Source organism: Gigantopelta aegis, chromosome 1, assembly GCF_016097555.1.
Source record: "Gigantopelta aegis isolate Gae_Host chromosome 1, Gae_host_genome, whole genome shotgun sequence".
Taxonomy (NCBI): Eukaryota; Metazoa; Mollusca; class Gastropoda; order Neomphalida; family Peltospiridae; genus Gigantopelta; species Gigantopelta aegis.
In genome coordinates, this window is record NC_054699.1 from 30312336 (window position 1) to 30336823 (window position 24488).

Sequence of the window (24488 nt, forward strand, 5' to 3'; positions counted from 1 at the left end):
CTTCTGGCTGTATTTTGGCCATGCTAATTTGTAATATTGTGCATTGATCTATTGGGACATGGATGTATAGCGCAAGAGACAGCCGGAGTGAATCGGTTAATGAACCACCTGTTCGGACCGGTACTACAGCCAGATGCGGTCGTATAGCAAAAAACAGAGACTGAAATGTTCTCAATTTTGGAGTGAAAATAAATGCTTATATAATGCATATTCGCAATGGTGTATGTTGTTAGAGCCAACGAGAACCCGTTCTATTGGCAATCTCCATTTGAAGTTGGGCAATTTAACATGGGTTTCAATGGCAGATGACATCTGTGTAGTGAGACCTTAAAGGTGAGGCTGAGGAATACTCTTTACTGTATTATCGTTCCTGCTGATGGTGTCAGTGTCGTTGCTCACAAAACGCACAAGGCTGAATACCCTCACAGTCCAAAGCTGCGTCATGAAAAATAGCATAGTGGTAAATTACCTCCATTATTCAAGTATGCGTTTTCCGGTCTTCAAAACCTGAAGAGCTCCTATCAAATGACTCAATTGAACAAGAATGATTCATTTGAACACCAGATGGCCAATACAGTGTAGGGTTTTTTGTTTGTTTGTTTTGTTGGGGTTTTTTGTGAGGGGGGTTAAAATATATTGACAGAATATTTGTCTTTATTCTTCATGAATGGGCGCGTATTCATTAACATTTTCCACCGACAGTCATTTGACATTGAACCGTTGATTAAAATCTATCGTGTCGGGTTTTATCACGGCCATATGGCACGCGTCCTTCATTGTCACGCCCACGATACCCAGAAGATAATAACTATCATGTGTGTTACATTATTACCTGTAAACTGCCACCGGGAACACATCTGTGGTTAAATAATTACAACGAATGGCGGCAGTGGTGTTGGAATGAAACGTTTACGTGATTGTGTTTGGTCACGCGAATACGGGATAACCTCTCGTTGTTGTACTCTCTTCGAGAAATATTACAAAATTATATTTTATATAAGTACTTCTTAGCATGTGAACTGGCCATTTTGCAAGACATCGGGTGCTTTAGCTCGAGTGTCCTCTTGCCCTGCTCACTGGCATAGCCATGATTTTATATTGGGGCAACTGACACTATGTACGGGTGTTTGAAATAGTTCATTAATAGAATGTGTACGAACGTCAGTTTGGTGGATACGATATCGGGACGTTGTGAACTACAATATTAATTTGTTTCACAATCATTTTGGTTTCGTAGTCAATACTAATTCAACCTAATGTTGAAATAATCGTGTGTGTGTGCGCGCGCGTATGTGTGTGTTTATGACAATGTCAGGTTCGTATGCAAGGTTTTCGGGAGTCAAACCCTCTCCCTCCCCCACCCCCTAGGTTCAAAATTTTTTTATTTCTTTTTTCAATACATTTCCCGTGGGAACATGTCTCGACCCCCCTATAAACTTCGCTCGCCAGTCTATCCCCCTCCTTGCTAAAATTTCTGCACACGCACCTGAATTTATTTCAAAGAATTATCGAAATATCTCAGTAAACAGTTACTTGTTTAATCAAATGTATATACACCATTGACATAGAACGAACCTGTCACTAGTGTTAAATTCTAATTAAGTTAGAATGAAAATCCAACCGTAAACTAAACAAATTGTGTTTGTGTTCAATAAATACACGATCAGTGTTACAGTATGCCATGATTTAACGCATTAGCACTGGTGTATACATATGTCCTGTGATATAAATCGGGCTATTGGTTGTTAATCCCTTGTGATACCTCAAGTCTGTTTGTGAGCCTAAACTTGTCAGATCCACTGACCTATACGGCCTAGGATTACTGTGTGGGGATAAGGGCAAGGCTTAGTGTATTGTTGTGTTAGTATCACTGTGTATAATGTATTCGTGTACATGTTAATTACGTGACAACCTTCTGAACTGTCTCAGTATACAGATATTTGTACACATGTACTTGTAACGTCTACAGTAATACCAAGTTAAAGGCACTGTGTCTCGATAAAGAGATCTGTATACATATGTAGTTGTAACGTCTACAGTGATACAAAGTTAAAGGCACTGTGTCTCGATAAAGAGATCTGTGTACATATGTACTTTTAACGTCTACAGTAATACCAAGTTAAAGACAGATATATGTACTAGTAACGTCTACAGTGATACCAAGTTAAAGACACTGTGTCTCGAATACAGAGATCTGTATACATATGTACTTGTAACGTCTACAGTGATACCAATTTAAAAACACTGTGTCTCGAATACAGAGATCTGTATACATATGTACTTGTAACGTCTACAGTGATACCAAGTTAAAGGCAGTGTGTCTCGATAAAGAGATCTGTATACATATGTAGTTGTAACGTCTACAGTGATACAAAGTTAAAGGCACTGTGTCTCGATAAAAAGATCTGTGTACATATGTACTTTTAACGTCTACAGTAATACCAAGTTAAAGACAGATATATGTACTAGTAACGTCTACAGTGATACCAAGTTAAAGACACTGTGTCTCGAATACAGAGATATGTATACACATGTATTTGTAACGTCTACAGTGATACCAAGTTAAAGACACTGTGTCTCGAATACAGAAATCTGTATACATATGTACTTGTAACGTCTACAGTCATACCAAGTTAAAGACACCGTGTCTCGAATACAGAGATCTGTATACATATGTACTTGTAACGTCTACAGTGTTACCGAGTTAAAAACACTTTGTCTCGAATACAGAGATCTGTATACAGATGTACTTGTAACGTCTACAGTGATACCAAGTTAAAGACACTGTGTCTCGAATACAGAGATCTGTATACATATGTACTTGTAACGTCTACAGTGATACCAAGTTAAAGACACTGTGTCTCGAATACAGAGATCTGTATACATATGTACTTGTAACGTCTACAGTGATACCAAGTTAAAGGCACTGTGTCTCGAATACAGAGATCTGTAATCATATGTACCAGTAACGTCTACAATGATACCAAGTTAAAGGCACTGTGTCTCGAATACAGAGATCTGTATACAAATGTACTTGTAACATCTACAGTGATACCAACATTTGTCACACCTTCTAATTATACATACATACATACATACATATATATATATATATATATATATATATATATATTTATTACCCTCCTGGTGAAGATATAGCGGTGTCGTACAAATTTCGTACGCACCACCAGGTGCGTATTACAAACTGTATTTTGATTTGTCAACAGGGAACAGAGTCAATTTCAATTGGTTGGACAGCGACCTTATTAGCATAACGGGACTATTTTTTTCATTCATAATTAATGTCAAGGTCAGTAACATCCACAACTTTTACTACAAATGTCATTCATTAAAAGTTGATGTAAACTGGACCGCGCGAGAAATATTTTTAAATAAAAAATAAAAATAAAAGAATGAATAGAACAATAATTAAACATGTTCATTTTATTTATTATGTGGATTTTTGGTCTACAAATTATTATTGTCAGTTGTGATTTGTGAATTCATCATTATTAAGGTCTACGACAGTCACTTTTTGGACCCTTGTTTTGGCTTCGTACACAATAAATGAAACATATCCAACGTTAATTTTTTCATATGATATATTTGACAAAAGGTAGTTTTTTATTTTTTAAAACTTAAACCTAATATTTTTTGTAGAATTATGAAAAAGTAAAATATGCCGACCTGTAAACAGCGTTGTTTGCTTGTTGTAGAAATTTAACAGGGGTCAAGGTTAGTAGACCAGTTTTTATTTTAATGTGGCGATGCATTGTAATAATATTGCTAATTTTGAATTTGAATGACGTCAGAATTCCAATGTCGTCACTTTGCATTTCCTTACAATAACCACAGACTGGGTACATGACGTTTCCGTTTTAAGAATGCTGGAAAAAATCCAATGCAAAATTCCTATTGATTTTAATTTTTTTCGAACATTACTGAAGCACCTGAATGTGTTTGAAGAAAATTCTGTGATTGAAAAATTGTACCTTTTACGAAATATTGATGATTTCAAGTGAAATTACGGAAAGATATGCTATATTTATTGTGTACAAAGAAAGCCAAAACAAGGGCGCGAAAAGTGACTGTCGTCGACCTTAAAGTTATAACTAGTTTTCCCGTGAACTCAGCTTCTTTTGCAAGCTACACGTTTTTAACTGCAAAAACGCTTGTTATTCTCTTATTGGTTGGATTTTTGGTCAACAAATTGTTATTGTCAGTTGCGATTTGTGAATTCATCATTATTAGCATAACCAGTGGGGTAACGGGAACATTTGTTTTTTGGGGGCGTTTTGTTAAAATATGGAATTATGCATTAGTTTTACCCATTTTTCACCCAATATGAAAATAAACATATATTGATGCATGTACCTTACAGCTTGCTTTAAATTAAAAAAATGAAACCCGATGGAAATTTATGGGGAAGTACGTCTACACCTCCCCTGAAAACGTCACTGAGAAGTAGCGGAAGTACAACGAACTATTTCTCAATGCGGCGGTACGTAGTCGTGCACCGGCTAGTTATGCAAATCAACATCCGGTCTTGAAATAGGCTACAAAATTGATTGATTGATTGATTGATTTTTCATAATTTGCGTGAACTTCCCAAACGTATCTGACCGAACGAAAGTGAGGTCAGATACGTTTGGGAAGTTCACTCGTTTCGTAAAAATTATATCTAGCGAAAACTCGTATAGTATTCTATATATATATATATATATATATAATATTATATATATATTATGTTTCATGCACGTAAGCGGGATCGAACGCATAGTTCGTAGGCCCCATATATATGGTTGAGTTAAAGAGCATCCTTTTTATGGATGTCTCGTTAGCTCAGAACATATCGTGGTAAGTTGCAGGCGATTCGGTGCCACAGGTTCGAGTCCCAGCAACAGCATGAAACAATTTGCGAGGCCAGATATAATTTAGTTATCCCCTTCGCTTGTACTTAATATCTATGTTTGTAATAGTCAAACCCGACATACATACCCGGTACAATATATAGATATTCATACATCAGTACATACATACATATACATATACATATACATATACATATACATATACATATACATAAATGTATGGGTCTAAAAAATTATAATTCCGCATTGGTTAGTATACACGATGGTGTACGTTTTAAATTCTGGATATATTTAGTTTATTGCATTAAGTATTACAAAACACTTACTAGAATGGCAAAGCATTAATACATTTGCCAAATGAGTTGGCTGTGGAACAAAATAAAACAAAACACAGAAACACGACATTGCTACTTTAAGAATTCTACCAGAAAAGCTTTTTTTGCTTGTTTTTTTGAAAAGACCAACCACGGATAGGATGACATAGCACATTTAAAAGGAAAAGGGTATTATACTCCATTTCACTATTTAAGAATCGTGCTATTAAGATAATATTCAGCAGGAAAACCAAGATAATCGCACCCAACATACCACCCATCGAGACGATGGTATCAACAACTACGACATGCCATACATACCACACACGTTTGAAAGGATTAACGGTTTACACAAGGTCAAGATCTTATCTGATCCTATCAAAGTTCTACCAACACCTATCAGTCCGCATTTTGAGATTGAATTGTCTACATTTTGATATGGGCATGCACTGTGCGACAAATGTTTGAGGAAGTCACTAGCTATTACAGAAGCTTTGGATAGTGCCCTATGTATTATAGTAATATACGATGAAACCCCTTTAAACCGGACACCCTAGGACCAAGTAAAATGTCCGGTTTTTAAAAGGTATCCTGTTTAGAGAGGTTACGCTGTAGTTGATAATTTCTATTAGCCTAGACCAAACGTTCACTAGCCAGGAGAGAGGGACAGTGAATGTGTTGAACTCTGGGGACTGTTTACATTTTGATATTGGTTTATCTATATTTTGATATGAATTTGTCACTTTCTGATTTTGGATTGTTTCATTTTGATATGGATTTGTCTACATTTTGATATGGAACTGCATTTTGATATGGGATTGTCTACATTTTGATATGGGACTTCTATATTTTTATGTGGGACTCAATATTTTGATATGAGATTGTCTACATTTTGATATGGGACTACATTTTGATTGTCTACATTTTGATATGGGACTATCTATATTTGTATGTGGGACTCAACATTTTGATATGGGATTGTCTACATTTTAATATGGGACTGCATTTTGATTGTCTACATTTTGATATGGGACTATCTATGTTTTTGATATGTGACTCAACATTTTGATATGGGATTGTCTACATTTTGATATGGGACTACCTATATATTTATATTTGACTCAACATTTTGTTGTGGTATAATTTACATTTTGATATGGGATCAAATAAAAGAATGTTTGTTTGACGATACCCCAGCATATGGATTAGTCAGTGGCTATATTAAACATGGTAATTTTGACACTTGGTTGTCGGTATTGGATTTCGTCTCTCATTTTGTAAACGAATTCATACTGTTTGACACCTAATAACTTCTGATTAAACTATGTGCTGGAATGTCGTTAAACAAACATTCCTTTCTTTTTTAATCAAATTCCAAAGGCCGTGGTATGCCATGCCATGTTATGTCATGTCTGTGGGGAAATGCATGTACAAGATCCCTTCATTATAATGGAAAACATGTAGAGAATTTCAACGAAGATTATGTAAAAACATTTCAGAATTATCAAATGTTAGACATCCAATAGCCCAAGGTTTATTAATGTGCTCTAGTGGTATCGTTAAACACAAACTTCCACTTTTAGATTCCCACAGTGCTCTATGTTATGCAGGCTTAGATTTGTTTAAAGGGACATTCCTGAGTTTGCTGCATTGTAAGAATGAATGAATGAATGTTTAGCGACACCCCGGCACGAAAAATACATCGGCTACTGGGTGTCAAACTATGGTAATGCAAATAAATAAAGTGATGATCAACATCAATATAAAAATTCAAGATTTAAACAAAAACAGTGTAAAGAACTGTGCAAAAACACAAATATCACAGATAGATACTGAATTTTACTCAAAACTTCAATTTGTGCTGTATTGGCCATTCTCAAAGAGAATGTTACACCCCTGCACCACGGTGAGGTTACAGCACGCGCAGGGGAATTGTAAGATGTTTTCGACTAATAAAACACTTCTACGATTAAACTTGCATATTAAATATATTTTCTTGTTTAGAATATCAGTGTCTTCAAATAATTTTGTACGTACGAAAAAAAGTTGTTTTTAGGAAATAAAATGAAATTTAACCTAGTTCAAATATTTGAACGATTAGAAACACGTTTAATATACAGCCACTAATATTTTATGCAGAAAAATATATTTGATATGTAATTACAATCGTTAAGAAGTCTCTGTTAGTCGATAACATCTTAAAAATTGCAACAAACTCAGGAATGTCCCATTAACCAACTTTGGAAATGGCAGTCCTCCAATATCAAAAGTAGAAATGGTGTATCGTCCTCTGAAGTGGCAGTCCTTCTAAATAGTTAACATTGACTCATGGAAGCAGTCTTACTGATATTATCAAAACACCCTTTGGACTTTGCCTTGTCAGAGATATACTTTTGAAAATGTTAATTTTGTCATTAAAATTTGCAATATATATATATCTATCTGTATATCTATATGTATCTGTATATCTATCTATCTATCTATCTATCTATCTATCTATCTATATCTATCTATATCTATATCTATCTATATCTATCTATCTATCTATCTATCTATCTGGAACGTGGTAACGTGGGACTTTGGTAACTTCGGCCTGGTAACTTCGGACCCGAGTAATCTCGGCCCCAGGTAATTTCGGACCGGTAATCTCGGCCTCTGTATTAATGAAAGCAACTTATATTTGGGTTATACGCAAACGAAAGTTTGTTGTTAAGCAATCTAATATTATTATTTCAAGATGAGTTTGTTATTTAATTAAACATTATTATATATTCATTGTACATTTTGTTGTGTATTAGTTAATTAACTTTTAAACATTTATTCTGCTCATACCCCGTCCCCTTCTTACTATGGTTTGATTTGGTAGGTGTTCCGGACTCAGTATCCGTACAAATAATGATGTTGAAGGGTGGCACAATAGACTAAATAAACGTGATCGCCCACATATGCCATTTTATATGCTGATTAGCCTGCTATTCGAAGAGGCCAGATTGGTACACTTGCAAGTTCGATTGGTGAGCGAGTCAAAACTGAAACGTCACCAAGAAAAAAAATACCGGGATCTTCAAAGAAAAATCTTTAAGTACTGGGGAGAATATGTGGAAGGCACACGTAGTGCGCTGCAGCTTCTACGTTCATATTCCAAATTAAATGGACCCGTCCGGTAAAATGAGATATGCGGTCTACAATTCTCTGACATCTGCGAACTTTCAGTTTACTTTTAGAAACTGTATGCCTAGATTACTGATTAATAAAAATAGTGCTTAATCGTTTACATAATATTTGATGTTATCACAAATTGTTTTAGTTTATTGATGTAAGCATATAAATTTAAAAAAACGCAACATTTATTTATTCAGTATTTTACTTTTACGTTTGGAATATATATATATATATAGTTGGTCAGTATATATTTTATATTCACGATGCGTAAAGTATGATGATAATTGTCCCTCAGATATATCTAGAGTATGTACTATTAAACTGGTAAATACTGTCTTAACCAAATATTTTAAAATGTTTAGAAAATAAAGATATATATGAAATTGAAACTTCTTGTTTTATTTACTAGAAATAAAATATATGTACAACTGGATATATGTCCCACACTTTTGGAGAAATATGCGTATTGAAATGAACGTTTGAACTGCATATGCAATAAAATGAAAAAACGTATTTCATTTAAACTATTTTCGTGCTTATATTCAATTAAGGTTCAAGCACATTTGTTATAGCACACACCTCAGTGGTTAATTGTTAGTAGATATATGTTATTGAGAGTGTTAATGAGAAAAAAGGAGGATGTAGTGGCCTTACATCTACCCGTTGTGCCCTTGTGTCACTCTGGGCTGGAACCGGTACCGAGATGCGAACCCTGTACCTGTCATCCTTGTAAGACCGACGTTTGCTTAGGCACTGCGCCGTCGAGACCAGTAGAAATATGTCATCGAAATTCCTCTTAACTAAGCCGATGGGGTCCGAGATTACTCGGGTCCGAAGTTACCAGGCCGAAGTTACCAAAGTCCGAAGTTACCCCTATTCATCTATCTATCTATATATATATATATATATATATATATATATATATATATATATATACACACTAGTATATGTATCTGTATCTGTATATATATATATATATATATATATATATATATATATATATATATATAATGTGTGTGTGTGTGTGTGTGTGTGTGTGTGTGTGTGTGTGTGTATGTGTACTAAACAAAGACAAAAAATGTCCAACTCTTAACGGAAATTCGTTGGCTGGCCATTGTGTGCATTTCTTCAGTAGCACAGTGGATGTTTCCCGGAATTGCGTACATTGCAGTAGTTTCACACAAAACACAGCTGCCTTCTACGGTGATATGTAACACTCAACAGGGGCATTTTCTAGTGAAATTCCGTGTATCTAAGTGTTAAGTCACAAACACACAACCATTTTATCATCCAACATTTGGAAAAGAACCAGGCTTCTTTCAGTATCAACAAGCAACGCAAACGATTCCGTGCAATTTGATTGGTTACCGACGTGGTCATTGGGTTTAACGTAAAGTGCAGAAAACAGACTTAACGAATATTATTTCCCCCCTACTCTGTTAATTGATTTCCCATTGATCTATTTCTCGTTCCAGCCAGTGCACCACGACTGGTATATAAAAAGGCCGTGGTATGTGCTATCCTGTCTGTGGGATGGTGCATATAAAAGATCCCTTGCTACTAATGGAAAAATGTAGTTTCCTCTCTATGACTGTCAAAATTACAAAATATTTGACATCCAATAGCCGATGATTAATAAATCAGTATGCTCTAGTGGTGTCGTTAAACAATGCAAACGTTTTTTTGCTAGTTGATATCAGTCTTCGTTTAAGTTTGTTTTGTTTAAAGGGACATTCCTGAGTTTTCAGCAATTTTTAAGATTAACGATTGTAATTACATATTTGAAATATATCTTTCTGCATAAAACATTAGTGGCTATATATTAAACGTGTTTCTGATCGTTCTAATATTTGTACTAGGTTAAATTTCCTTTATTTCCTAAAATATTGTTTTTTTCGTACGTACGATATTATCTTTAGACAAAATCCAGTTTGGGCTTCTTATAAATATTAAGACGACCAGAAACACATTGAATATACAGACACTGATATTTTAAACAATAAAATATATTTAATATGTAAGTTTAATCGTAGAAATATTGTGTTAGTCGGAAACATCTTACAATGCAGCAAACTCAGGAATGTCCCTTTAAGGACATCATTTAATTTTAACTTATTTTCGTGTTTATATCCAATTAAGGTTCAAGCACGCTGCCCTGGGCACACAGATCAGGTATCTGGGCTATCGGGACAGTGGGTTAGTTGTTGGTGGTTAGTGAGAGAGAAGAGGGTATAGTGAGCCGTCAGTTGTTTGATTGCATTTATACTTATTATCGTGCTTATATCTAATTAAGGTTCAAGCACGCTGCCCTGGGCACACACACACACACACACACACACACACACACACACACACAGACACACACATTTAATCTCTTAGCTGCCTGTCCACGACAGTAGGTTAGTGTTTAGTGAGAGAGAAGTCGGTGCAGAGGCCTTACACCTACCCATTGAGTCGTTAAACCTCACCATGGGTAGAAGTCGGTACTGGGAAGCGAAGCCAGTACCTGCCATCCTTAAATACAATGGCTTAACAACTACATCTCGTTAACAGTCGAGTGATTTTTGTCAGCCGTCATTTGTTTAAGCTGACAGAAGATTTGTCGCCCTGCTCGTCATTACTGACAGAATGCACACCAAGTGACCCGGATGTAATGGACTTTGTCCAGGTGCACGGGTGATAAGCAGTCGCGTGTATATTGAATATTTGTCCGCCGGTTGACCGGGACCGTAATTAGCGCCGTGGAAACGAACTAATGAACCCATCAGTACCCGGATTAAATGCGCTTCGGCCGTCTGCGTTACGTCACCGGGAGAATGATCGATTATCCCAATCCCATCTTTGTACGCTTTAGTTGGTTCTAGATCGTAGATGGGGGCGGGACGTAGCCCAGTGGTAAAGCGCGGTCGGTCTGGGCTCGATCCCCGTCGGAGGGCCCATTGGGCTATTTTTCGTTCCAGTTAGTGTACCATAATTGGTATATCAAAAGTATATGCTATCTTGTCTGTAGGATGGTGCATATAAAAGATCCCTTGCTACTAATGAAAAAAATATAGCGGGTTTCTTCTCTACGACTACATGTCAAAATTACCAAATGTTTGACATCCAATAGCTGATGATCAATAAATTAATGTGTTATAGTGGTGTCGTTAAACATAAACTTTAGATCGTAGATGTCTGCTCAGGTAGAATTATATTTTGTAGACAGAAAAAATTAGTATTTACGTTTCCCCTTGTGTACAGATTAAAACATAGTTCAACAACACTAACCAACACCAACAATAACAATAATAACAATAATAATAATAATTATTATAATTATAATACAGCAATAAAACAAACTTAGTTCAAAAGTACACAAGCCACTCCTATGGAGTTATGAGAGACTTTATAACTATCAAAATACTATGAGAAATATTTTAAAACTTTTGTATTTACAAGAAATGATAGATTTTATATTTTAAAATAATTTCGGTCAATCCTATACTTAAAAAACAACAGCATAAACAGAAACAATTCCCCATCCCTAAAAGACCCAAAGAAAAGAAAAAAAAAGAAAGAAAAAAACCCCCACAAAGGACCCCAAAAATCAAACAAAGAAGACCTAACGATAAAAACAAAACAAAACAAACAAATAAACAAAAAACAAAACAAAACAAAACAAAACAAAACAAAACAAAACCAACATCAACAACAAGGTAGGTTAGTGAAATCAGGTTCTAAAAAGCAAAATGGGTTCTCTTAACTTTTTGTCTAAACGTTTACATTAAATTTTACAAAATAATTTAATAAAGGTTTGACAGGGCACTTTTCTTAATATTAGAACACATTGGGGACATGCTATTATTATCATTCATTCGTTCGTTCATTCATTCATTCATTCATTCGTTGATTCATTTATTTATTTTTTGTTCGTTCGTTCGTTTGTTCACCCGTTCGTCCGTCCATTCATACATCTGTCAATCCATCCACCCACCCACCCATCAATTACTAATTAATTCATTAATTTAAAACACTGGAATTATTGTTATCTAGGTAAATTTAGTTACGTGCAAATTCAGTTTTCACCATGTCGACTTTCTGAAGGCGATCAAGTGATCATCAATATGCTATGTTTTACAATTTTGTAGATTAATGTTCTTGGGTTAACATATTTTTCTTTTGTGTTTTCCAGATCTCGAAGAGGCAGTATAACGACGTCGTCGTCGTCACATGATGGTGAGTAGGACTAAAACAATGACAGTGTAACTACTGTAGTCATCAATCGGTTAACGTTCATGTATAAACGTTTACAAGTTTATTTATTGCCTTAAGATTTACAATGCATCAACATACATAATAAATACATGTCTATACACAATATGTACAGGATAATGGTGGGGAGTGGTTTTCCCAAAATATGGCAGCTAACAAAAACACAATACAAATTTAACTATGCAATCTAAAACTTGATTAAATCAAGTTATTTCTTACATACTCTCTTAAATACGCCTCTAACATGTTTTACACTTTTCTAACACTTTCAACCTTCTCCATTTGTCTGTTTCTCGCTTCTTTTTTTTCATTCCTTCTTAACTTCTCTCATTAGTTTTCTCTTCCAGTCTCGGTCTGTCTCTCTGTCTCTGTCTCTCTCTCTATATATATATATCCCTCTCTCTCCTCTCTCTCTCTCTCTCTCTCTCTCTCTCTCTCTCTCTCTCTCTCTCTCTCTCTCTCTCTCTCTCTCTATATATATATATATATATATCCCTCTTTCCCTCCCTCTTTCCTTCCATCTCTCTCTCTCTCTCTCTCTCTCTCTCTCTCTCTCTCTCTCTCTCTCTCTCTCTCTCTCTCTCTCTCTCTCTCTCTCTCTCTCTCTCTCTCTCTCTCTTTCCCTTTCTCTCCCCTTCCCACCTTCAATGCGGAAGTACCACAGTTCTATTCCATTTGGATTATGCCATCAAGAGATGACGCCCTTTGGGAACACATCTGTAAAATATTGGATTCTCACACACAACTCATTTGAATTGTATTGTGTCCATGTTTGTCGTCGACGTGCCGAAATCCCGTGTTAGTTTGCACAGAGGAGAAAATCCCAACGCTGGCTTCCTTGGAGATAGGTGCCAGCAGTTTGCGCGCCATTACTCAGTTTGTCGGCTGGAATCGTAACGATACCGACACCCAACCAGTCGTTACGTCACCGCCGGAATCTGAGTGCTGGCAACCAGGCAAACGGCTCAAACAGGATGTGAACTTCTTAACACCAAAATGGGCGGGAAAGGTGTGTGTATCTGCTGCCGCGAAGATTTGCGGAAAATTAGAATGATGTCATGAATTGGCATGAAATATTCTTCGAGAATTTTGGCTACAGTTCGTTTTAATTTCCGTACCTGAAAATGTTTTGTTTTTGTTTTGTTCGTTTGATTGTGATGCAATGAATTGGCATCAAAGTGTGTTTTTCGGAATTTTAGCTACAATTCGTTTTAATTTCAATACCTGAAAGATTTTTGTTTGTTTGTTTGTTTGTTTGTTTCTTTGGGGGTTTGTTTGTTGTTGTTTTTTCCACTGTATAAAATCGTATCTGACCGAATATTTTAACGGAATAAACCTAATCCATACTGAAAAAAATTAGTCTCACTCAACACATTTTAATTATGGTTAAAATGGCGTCGGACATATTGTTACGGATCGCAGAAATAATTAGGGCTATTATTTTCAATTATCAGCGAGGTGAATCGATATTGAATACTACAGATTGAGAAGTTTCGTTTAATTTCATGCTGATAATAAAATCATTACCCTCTATATACACAGCTTAATCACACTATTAGACTGAGGCAATTATATTACAATGATATGGGGTTTTTAAACTCTGTTTGCTGACACCAGATCGTTTGGTATTGCGCAATAAATTGAATTGAACTGAATATCGAGTAATTCAGAATAAAAAAATCCTTCCTTTTTGAAGATGAACAACTGAACAAATATGTAACACAGAACATTGGAAATTTTGGTAAAAAAACAGTTTATTATGTTGTGTGTTAAATGAATGAATGAATGTTTAACGACACCCCAGCACAAAAAATACATCGGCTATTGGGTGTCAAACTATGGTAATGCAAACAAATAAAAAATGAATGAATGAATGTTTAACGACACCTCAGCACGAAAAATACATCGGCTATTGGGTGTCAAACTATGGTAATGCAAATAAATAAAGTGATGATCAACATCAATATAAAAATTCAAGGTTTAAACAAAAACAGTGTAAAGAACTGTGCAAAAATACAAATACAAATATCACAGAATTTTACGGACACCGAATTTTACTCTAAACTTCAATTTGTGCTGTATTGGCCATTCTCAAAGAGAATGTTACACCCCTGCACCACGGTGAGGTTACAGCACACGCAGGGGTTGTGTGTTAATGATCAATCTAATTAAAATTAGCTCCACTATTACATGTGGATCTAACACCAGCCAGTTGGAGCTCATGTCCACCAATCAAAACCTTACTTGCAGAATCCTGCCAGTGATTTAAAACTAATTTGAAAACATTCCGAATTATCCTGAGGGTATACGACATGTTTCGTGTGAATTACGAATGCCGTAAAACATGTTTTATTTTATAAAATAAATAATTTGTAATGTAAAACTGAAGACTGATTCCGACTAATAAAATATTTCTACGATTAAACTTACATATTAAATATATTTTTTTGTTTAGAATATCAGTGTTTGTATATTCAATGTGTTTCTGGTCGTCTTAATATTTGTAAGAAGCCCAAACTGGATTTTCTCTTCAAATAATTTCATACGTACGAAAAAAACAATATTTTAGGAAATAAGATGAAATTTGACCTAGTACAGATATTAGAACGACCAGGAACACGTTTAATATCTATCCACTAATATTTTATGCAGATACATATATTTGATATTTAATTACAATCGTTAAAAAGTCAGTTAGTCGATAACATCTTAAAAATTGCTGCAAACTTAGGAATGTCTCTTTAATTGAAACACCGCGTGTTGCACCTTTAGCCTCATATGTTACTATTGTCTATGTGATTTGATTGGGTAGTGTACACCCATATTGAAGAACTCAGTGGTACTAAGGCTTATTCAGGTGGATGTTATTTTTATTCTTCCATTTTTAAGTAATTTAAAAAAAAAACCCCAAAAAACTTAAAAATGCATAGCCCGGCCATTGCTAAAACCGGGTCAGTTTAATTTTAACCTGTTTTTATAAAGAATGACCTTTTATGTTAATCATGCATTTAAACATATAGAATAACAAACCTGTCCTTGACCTAGTTTTATGAGGTTGTATTTACCATTTCCCTGTTTTCTGTAAAGTTATTCCATTTGTTTTAGGTCAGTTCTTATATATTCTAACTAAATATTATCCCGACAGCACATTTGTTTATTGTATCAAATCCCTAGCCAATCAAAATCATTTGTTCACAAGGTAACACATTTGCAAAGAAATCTTGACCAATCAAAAAAGGTTTATTAACAGCTATCTGTTAAGTTTCTTTATGCACCGATGGCGGTTCTGTTTAATTAATATCTTGTTTGATGCTGCCGGACACCAAATATATAAACGTCTTAAAGAAATACAATTCGTTATGACCTTGATTTGTTTGGATGGATCCAGAAACAAAGCGAATGGTAATCGTCAAGATTGACATTGTTTGGTTTAGAACAACTCGAGATTTGATGATATTGATGGTGGAGACGCGAGAAGTAATTAAATAAGTTGCAACCACCTTCAATATATATATTTGGATGTTAGGACGCCATGCATGCATTAACACGTAGAGTCCAATCATCGCAAGAATACATAACAAACCCGGATAATTGGCAATAAGTTATAATATAGGTAGCAACTCTAGATTTGATGACACAGGAAGCAGTTAAATACGTTGCAACCACCTTCAATATATATATACATGTATTTGGATGTTAGGACGGCATGCATGCATTAATACGTAGAGTCCAGACATCGCAAGAACACATAACAAACCCGGATTACTGGCTATAATATAGGTAGTAACTCTAGATTTAATGACACGAGAAGCAATTAAATAAGTTGCAAACACCTACAATATATATGTTTGGATGTTAGGACGGCATGCATGAAAAACATATACACATGTAGAGTCCAGAGATCGCAAGAATACATAACAAATCCGGATAACTGGCAATAAGTTATAATATAGGTAGCAACTCTAGATTTGAGGACACGGGAAGCAATTAAATAAGTTGCAACAACCTTCAATATATATGTTTGGATATAACGATGGCATGCATGAAAATAAATATTTACACGCAGTCCAGACATAACAAGAATACATAACAAATCCCGATTATTGGAAAATCTGTAAGGGGACATAATTATCGAATACCACTATATTTCCTTCAACTCTCTGATAGCGAAGCATCAGCTGCCGTTTTGATGGATATAAGTTTATTTTGTTTAACGACACCACTAGAGAACATTGATTCATTAATCATCGGCTATTGGATGTCATCTTTTATATGCACCATCCCACAGACAGGATAGTACATACCACGGCCTTTGATATGCCAGTCGTGGTGCTATGGGTGGAACGAGAAATAGCCCAATGGGCCCACCGACGAGGGTCTATCCCATACCGTCCCGCCCTTTTGATGGATAGATGACGTAGACATTTTTATTTACTTTCTGTTTTTACAAATAATTTTTAGGGAAATCACACCGTATTCGTACAATTGTGAGGTGGTTTTTTGTGTGAATTATTTTTCCAAGCCAGTGTCCCACGACTGGTATATCAAAGGTCGTGATAAGTCGTGATTAGGTCGTGATAAGTGATAAATGAGAAACAAAATCTCGCTGCCTAGCTGGTTTCGTCTAAAGACTGTCAGAATTACCAAACATTTGACACCTAGTTACCAATGGTTAATTAATCAAGGTGCTCTGGCTGATGTTAAACAAAATAAACTTTAACTCCAGTCTCTAGTAAATTATGCGAAAATTGTATGTGTCAGCGATTAATTTATAGTTACCACACACAGAACCCCCCCCCCCCCCCCCCCCCCCGAAAAGACTAAGAAATATAAATATGAATTAAAAAATAAATAAATAAAAAAGAAGCAAAATATGGCGCTTACAACTAATTGTTCCATACTATTGTATATATTATTTTTTTTCATTGTTATAATGCTAATACATTCAGTGGCGGATCCAGAAAATCCATTTCGGGGGTGGGGGGAAATGACATGAGGCGGATGCCAAGGGAACTTTGGAGGAGATTTAGAGGGGGATCGTCAAAAAAATAAAATGAAAATTGTTATTTAATAAAATTATAACTGTTGCAAAATACAAGGGGGGCGGGCCCCTTCCCCCCTCCCCCGATCCGCCTCTGACGTGTGGAAAAAAAACTTTACCCAGTAAAGAACTTGATCTCAAACTAGAGACGACAATGCACTTTTAATCTTGTTATACAATTTATCAACGACTGTTTAAACAGTTTTAAGAAATCTGGTTTACATTCGCATCAACATGTTCCTTTCGCACCACCTTGATAAAGACTGGGATACGTTAGACTGGTTATATTAGTCAAATACAGGTTTTGTTTGAAATAATACGCCCATATTAACCTTATGTATTCTTCGCAGCTCTGTAAACATTATAAACAATGATTCTAAATTGATCGATCTGTTATTTGAGCAAATTGCTGTATAATTAATTGTGTGGAACAATTATCGTAGATGCGCTACATTTATCATGATTGTGTGCGCTGTTTATTGATGGATGGGTTCACACTAAATAGAAAAATTCCTCTCGGTAGCGTGAACGGCGAATATCAATGTTGTTACTTTGGCAAGGTGGTGTAATTTATGAAATAAAATAATACCAGTTTTAAAAATAGAAATCTCACCCAATCAAATGAAAAAAAACCCACAACGCCCCCCTCCCCCCTCCAACACACACACACATAAAACCTCACTAAAGAATACGAAAAAAACAAAAACTCCGAATTATACTCATATACAGCTTTTTAGACAATTTGTCAACCATGATTCATTTCATCTTATTTTCGTGCTTATATCCAATTAAGGTTGAAGCACGCTGTCCTGGGCACACACCTCAGCTATATGGGCTGTATGTCCAGGACAGTAGGTTAGTTGTTAGTGGTTGGTGAGAGAAAAGAGGGTGTAGTGGCCTTACCCCTACCCATTGAGTCGCTGGTACCGGCCTGCGAACCCAGTACCTACCAGCCTTACCTCCGATGGCTTAACCACTACACAACCGAGGCCGGTTATCCACAATTAAAAAAACCCAAAACAAACAAACCTTTGCCAACATCCAGAAATCTCCTTTACTCATGTTTTAAAGGGACATTCCTGAGTTTGCTGCAATTTTTAAGATGTTATCGACTAACAAAGACTTTTTAACGATTGTAATTGCATATCAAATATATTTTTCTGCATAAAATATTAGGGGCTGTATATTAAACGTGTTTCTGATCATTCTAATATTTGTACTACGTTAAATTTCATTTTATTTCCTAAAATTTTTTAAAAACAAAATCCAGTTTAGCATTCTGACAAATATTAAGACGACCAGAAACACATTGAATATACAGACACTGATATCCTAAAGAAGAAAATATATTTAATATGTAAGTGTAATCGTAGAAATATTTTATTAGTCGGAAACATCTTACAATGCAGAAAACTCGGAAATGTCCCTTTAATATGCACAGGCAGGTAATTATCTTAACCAAAGCCAAATTATTATTACACATTGTAATATTTCCCTCTTTTACTGTACGGGGTGAGACGTAGCCCAGTGGTAAAGCGATCGCTTGATACACGGTAGGTTTGAGATCGATCCCTGTCAGTGGGCCCATTAGGCTATTTCTCGCTTCAGCCAGTGCACCACGACTGGTATATCAAAGACGGTGGGATGTGCTATCTTGTCTATGGGATGGTGCGTATAAAAGATCCCTTGCTGCTAATCAAAAAGAGTAGCACATGTAGTGGAAACAGCGCGTTTCCTCCCTCAAAATCTGTGTGGTCCTTAACCATATGTCCGACGCCATATAACCGTAATTAAAATGTGTTGAGTGCGTCGTTAAATAAAAAAGTGCTTCCTTCCTTCCCTCTTACTGTAGTGTTCAGATGCCAGTAACTATTCCTCTTAAGTCGATTAAGTTCTCATTTTACTGTATTGATTTAATTTCTCTTTTAAATGACAGATTTCATTTTTGATATGACTGTTAACCATGTAAATCTCAACGATGACTCAATAGCAAGCTCAAAGTCTTTTAGAACGTGATCATTTTCAACGATGACTTTCATATTTGACATGAGTGTTCAGAAAGGGATAGTCTTTCAAATTTGCACGTCTCATATCCATTAATCTGATCTTAGGGTAAAGTCAAAGTTATCTGGAATTTGATTAAAGTTGTTTTTAGATTGCTTTTAACCGATGATTCTTTTCAAGAATGGCTTTTATATTAAGAATGACTTCAACAAATGAGTCTTTCAGTTGCTCGCCAGTCAATTCCATGGATCCGACACTAATGGAAGGTGACGGTCATATTAAACTTTTAATTGCTAATAACTCCTAGATGTATAGAGTTTGATCAAGAAGTAGCCTTCAGACTGTCACAGACAGAGAGACAGACAGATATCTTTATTTACGTCTCACCTCATGTACAACATAATTACATTTACAATAAACATATAAAAGTACATAAGCCATTCCATAGGGAATTATGAGAGACGATATATACAATAAACAAATATTCACATTTATACTAAATATAAAAACCAAAGATATTAATACTGAGCCATGTCCATACGTATGACACCAAGGCACGGTAGAAATGACGTAACAAACATAAATAAACAGTAATTGAGAGAGAGAGAGAGAGAGAGAGAGAGAGAGAGAGAGAGAGAGAGAGAGAGAGAGAGAGAGAGAGAGAGAGAGGGAGGGAGGGAGGGAGAGAGAGAAGAAGAAGAAGAAGAAGAGAAACAAATGTTTTATTTAACGACGCACTCAACACATTTTATTTACGGTTATATGGCGTCAGACATATGGTTAAGGACCACACAGAGTTTTGAGAGGAAACCCGCTGTCGCCACTACATGAGAGAGAGAGAGAGAGAGAGAGAGAGAGAGAGAGAGAGAGAGAGAGAGAGAGAGAGAGAGAGAGAGAGAGAGAGAGAGAGACGTTTTGGATAGTGTTGTTAGTTGAAACTACTGGGTTTTTTATCATATAATATGTCCCCTTTAAAGTAATGTGTAGTTGCATCACCTGACGGTCTGAAAACAAATGTGCCCAGCACTTAAGAGAGGGTTCGGGTGAAGGCAGAAGACACTGCCGCCATCATCCCAAATTCAAACATGACACTTTGTCCCACCCCTATAGAAAAGTGATTTAATATACGACTGGCTTCTTCGTTTACTAGCAGCCTTTTGACGCCTATGGATACGCGAACCTTCACCGTTTGTCTGATGTATTGACTTTAAAATAGTCGATTTTTCCCCCGTATTGTTAATATTAAAATAGGCGATGATATTTCACCTTTAATATTTAGATTACACTTTACATTGCCGGTTGACGTGTTGCCGATCTCACCTCGTCCTTCTAGCGCGAGATTGGATTCGATATTTTGACGGCAGGTTCATACTTCAAATAATAACGATAGATAGAGAGTTTCTTCGTGTTTGCCGTGTTCTGTTTGACATGCGGTTGACGTCATTCGAAGGACGATAGGTCGATTGTTGAATTAAAAAAAAAAAAAACCCTGACTTTTCAGCTCCATCGTGTGAGCTAAAACAATTACTGAACAAACAAACAAAAAAGTTTGTTTTGTTTAACGATACCACTAGAGCACATTGATTAATTAATCATCGGCTATTGGATGTCAAACATTTGGTAATTGTGACACTTAGTCATCAGAGGAAACCCGCTACATTTTTCCTAATGCAGCAAGGAGTCTTTTATATTCACTTTCCCACAAACAGGAAAGCACTCGCTTGATGCGCCGTTAGTCTGGGATCCCCATCGGTGGCCCATTGGGCTATTTCTCGTTCCAGCCAGTGCACTACGAATGGTATATCAAAGGTCATGGTATATGTTATCCCGTCTGTGGGATAGTACATATGAAAGATCCCTTGTTACTAATGGAGAAATGTAGCGGGTTTCCTCTCTAAGACTTCATGGTATATGTTATCCCGTCTGTGGGATAGTACATATGAAAGATCCCTTGTTACTAATGGAGAAATGTAGCGGGTTTCCTCTCTAAGACTATGTCAAAATTATCAAATATTTAACATCCAATAGCCGATGATTAATAAATCAATGTGTTCTAGTGGTGTCGTTAATCAAAACAAACTTTAACTTTACAATTCGATTCTCACCGTATAAACCTCCTACGACCGATAAGCTGTTAATCTGAGCGCAATGGTCGAGTTGGCCAACTCTGTCGTGACATTTGATAATCTGTGCCTAGCATTATTCGTAAGCTCTCCGAGTTACTGTTTGTTTGTTTGTTTTGTTTAACGACACCACTAAAACATTGGTTATTGGATGTCAAACATTTGATAATTTTGACACGTAGTCATCAGAGGAAACCCGCAACAATTTTCCTGATCCACGCTTTCGTTCGTTAGATACATTTTAAAACAGCTCGTTGTGAGATAAATTGTATCTAACTGCCACTCATGTATTATTTTCTATGTATCGAATTATGATCTCTGATGTGTCGATCTCTGATGTGTCGAAGGTGTCCTTGTCTTGCACAGAGCAGTCCACAATAAAATGTTTGATTGGTCCGCAATGCTGTCCACAATTGTTATTTGATCACATTGTTGAATTTTTCTCGCTTTGTCTAATATGCACAAGCAGAAACCAACAGATCCATCAGCGGCTGCATACAAATACACAAGAAATCATTTTAATTGATGTTTTCATTTCAATGAAGCGGACCTTGGAAGTTGTTCTGAATCTCTGTCTTCAAACACTGAAGTTGATTTAGATCATAGAGGAATTTCGCAGCTCTATATTTTGACAGTGGGCCAGTGATATGCGGTCGACCTATGATCGATCCCCGTCGGTGGGCTCATTGGGCTTATGCGCGTTCCAGACAGTGCTTCATAACTGGCGTACTAAAGGCCGTGGTATGTACTACCCTGTCTACAAAAGATCCCTTGCTGTTAATCGCATAGGGTAGCCCATTTCCTCTCTGCTTATATGTATGACCATTAATCAAATGTGCGACGCCCTATAACCGTAATTCAAATGTGTTGAATGCGTCGTTCAATAAAACATCCCTTCCTTCTTTTTTTCCATCCATATTTTTACTATGATCATTATATCGTATGTGTGTTGCTTTCTGTTTGTTGTGGTATCGATGTTGCCATGGCCAGAGAGACACATTTTATTCTTTAGGACTAAAACCCAAAACAATAACAAGATAATTAGCCCCGCGTTCAAGGTCACAATTAATACATTTGGTATGATATGCGACATAGCTATTTTATATCGAGTGTTCACAACCAGAACTGAAGCATGATCAGTGTGACAAGGGATTGTGGTAGATCGCTAGAAAATTTTACGGGTTTCCTCTCTAAGAGTATATGTCAAAATTACAAAAATTTTGACATCCAATAGCAGATAATTAATAAATCAATATGCTCTAGTTAAAAAGAACTATGGTTATCAATATCAGTGTTTATATATGACCGACGCGGGTTTTTTTTTGGTAACCGCGCCCGCGCTGCTCCCCACGCTACGCCCTCACTGCATAACCCCCCCCCCCCCCCCCCCGATCATCTGAAAAATGACAATGCGCGCTTCTTTTTAAAGAACGGTTAACATGTGTTTTGTTTAACGACATCACTAGGGTACATTCATTTAGTAATCATCGGCTACTGAATGTCAACCATTTGGTAATCGTAACATATGGTTTTAGAGAGGAAACCAGCTACATTTGTTTTCATTAGAAGCAGGACAGTGGGTTAATTGTTACTTGTTAGTGAGATAGAAGAGAGTGTAGTGGCCTTACACCTACCCATCGAGCCCTTAAGAACTCGCTCTGGGTTGGAACCGGTATCGGGCTGCGAACCCTGTACCTACCAGCCTGTAGTCCGATGGTTTAAACACGACACCACCAGGCTGAAAACACAGGATAGTCCTTTTAATTACCTCGCCCATTCACGTACGTATACAGAGATCTGGTACAGTTAGACTCGAGACAATGAACTGTATGTCTCAATTAGACAAACACGACAAAAAATAGAAATAGATTCGTATAAAGATTACAAATTGATTCTGCCATTCTTTTGGAGTGCTGGCGTCAGTGTTTTCTTGTGTAGAGTCTTTATTTCGATAGCAATTCAACAAAACATCGCGTATATCCCCAGGCCTTAGTGCGCGCAAACTTGCGAAGTTCTTCGATCCAAAAAAAAGAAGAAAAAAAAGTCATGACTTTGATGCCATTGTTAAATAAGATATGTTTTCAACTAACAGAGCCTTTTTGACTGGTAAAATGATATCTTTATTTTTTTTTAAAGTTTATACGACCAGTGTCAGTATATTATTTGTGATTCTTGTCATGTATGTAGTAACGTAAACTTCTCAACTCGCTCATTGGTTTTCCCCGTTCCAATCAGTGCTCCACTACTGGTATATCATTGATCATTGTATAATGTATATGCTATTTTGTCATTCTCGTTGAATAAATGAAGGAAATGTTTTATTTAACGACGCACTCAACACATTTTATTTACGGTTATATGGCGTCGGACATATGGTTAAGGACCACACAGATATTTAGAGAGGAAACCCGCTGTCGCCATTTCATGGGCTACTCTTTTCGATTTGCAGCAAGGAATCTTTTATATGCACCATCCTATAGACAGGATAACACATACCACGGCATTTGATGTACCAGCCGTGGTGCACTAGCTGGAGCGAGAAATATCCCAATGGAGCCACTAACGGGGATCGATCCCAACCCGACCGCGCATCAAGCGGGCGCTTTACCACTGGACTACGTCTCGCCCCCTCTCGTGGAATGAATGCATTTCGTGTTTTCTAGTGATGAGGATTTATTCAGGGCATTGCGTTATCTGGACCTGGGGGGAGGGGGTACCG

General features: G+C 36.4%; 1 protein-coding gene across 1 annotated transcript in view; it reads left to right on the forward strand.

Moving 5' to 3' along the window:
- The window catches only part of LOC121373490 (protein FAM124A-like), a 96749-nt gene that overhangs the window by 41513 nt on the left and 30748 nt on the right, over positions 1 to 24488 (forward strand). Inside the window, exon 2 of the mRNA XM_041500162.1 lies at positions 12522 to 12565. Within this exon, the coding sequence (XP_041356096.1) occupies positions 12522 to 12565 (44 nt within the window). The remainder of the gene's footprint in view (positions 1 to 12521; positions 12566 to 24488) is intronic.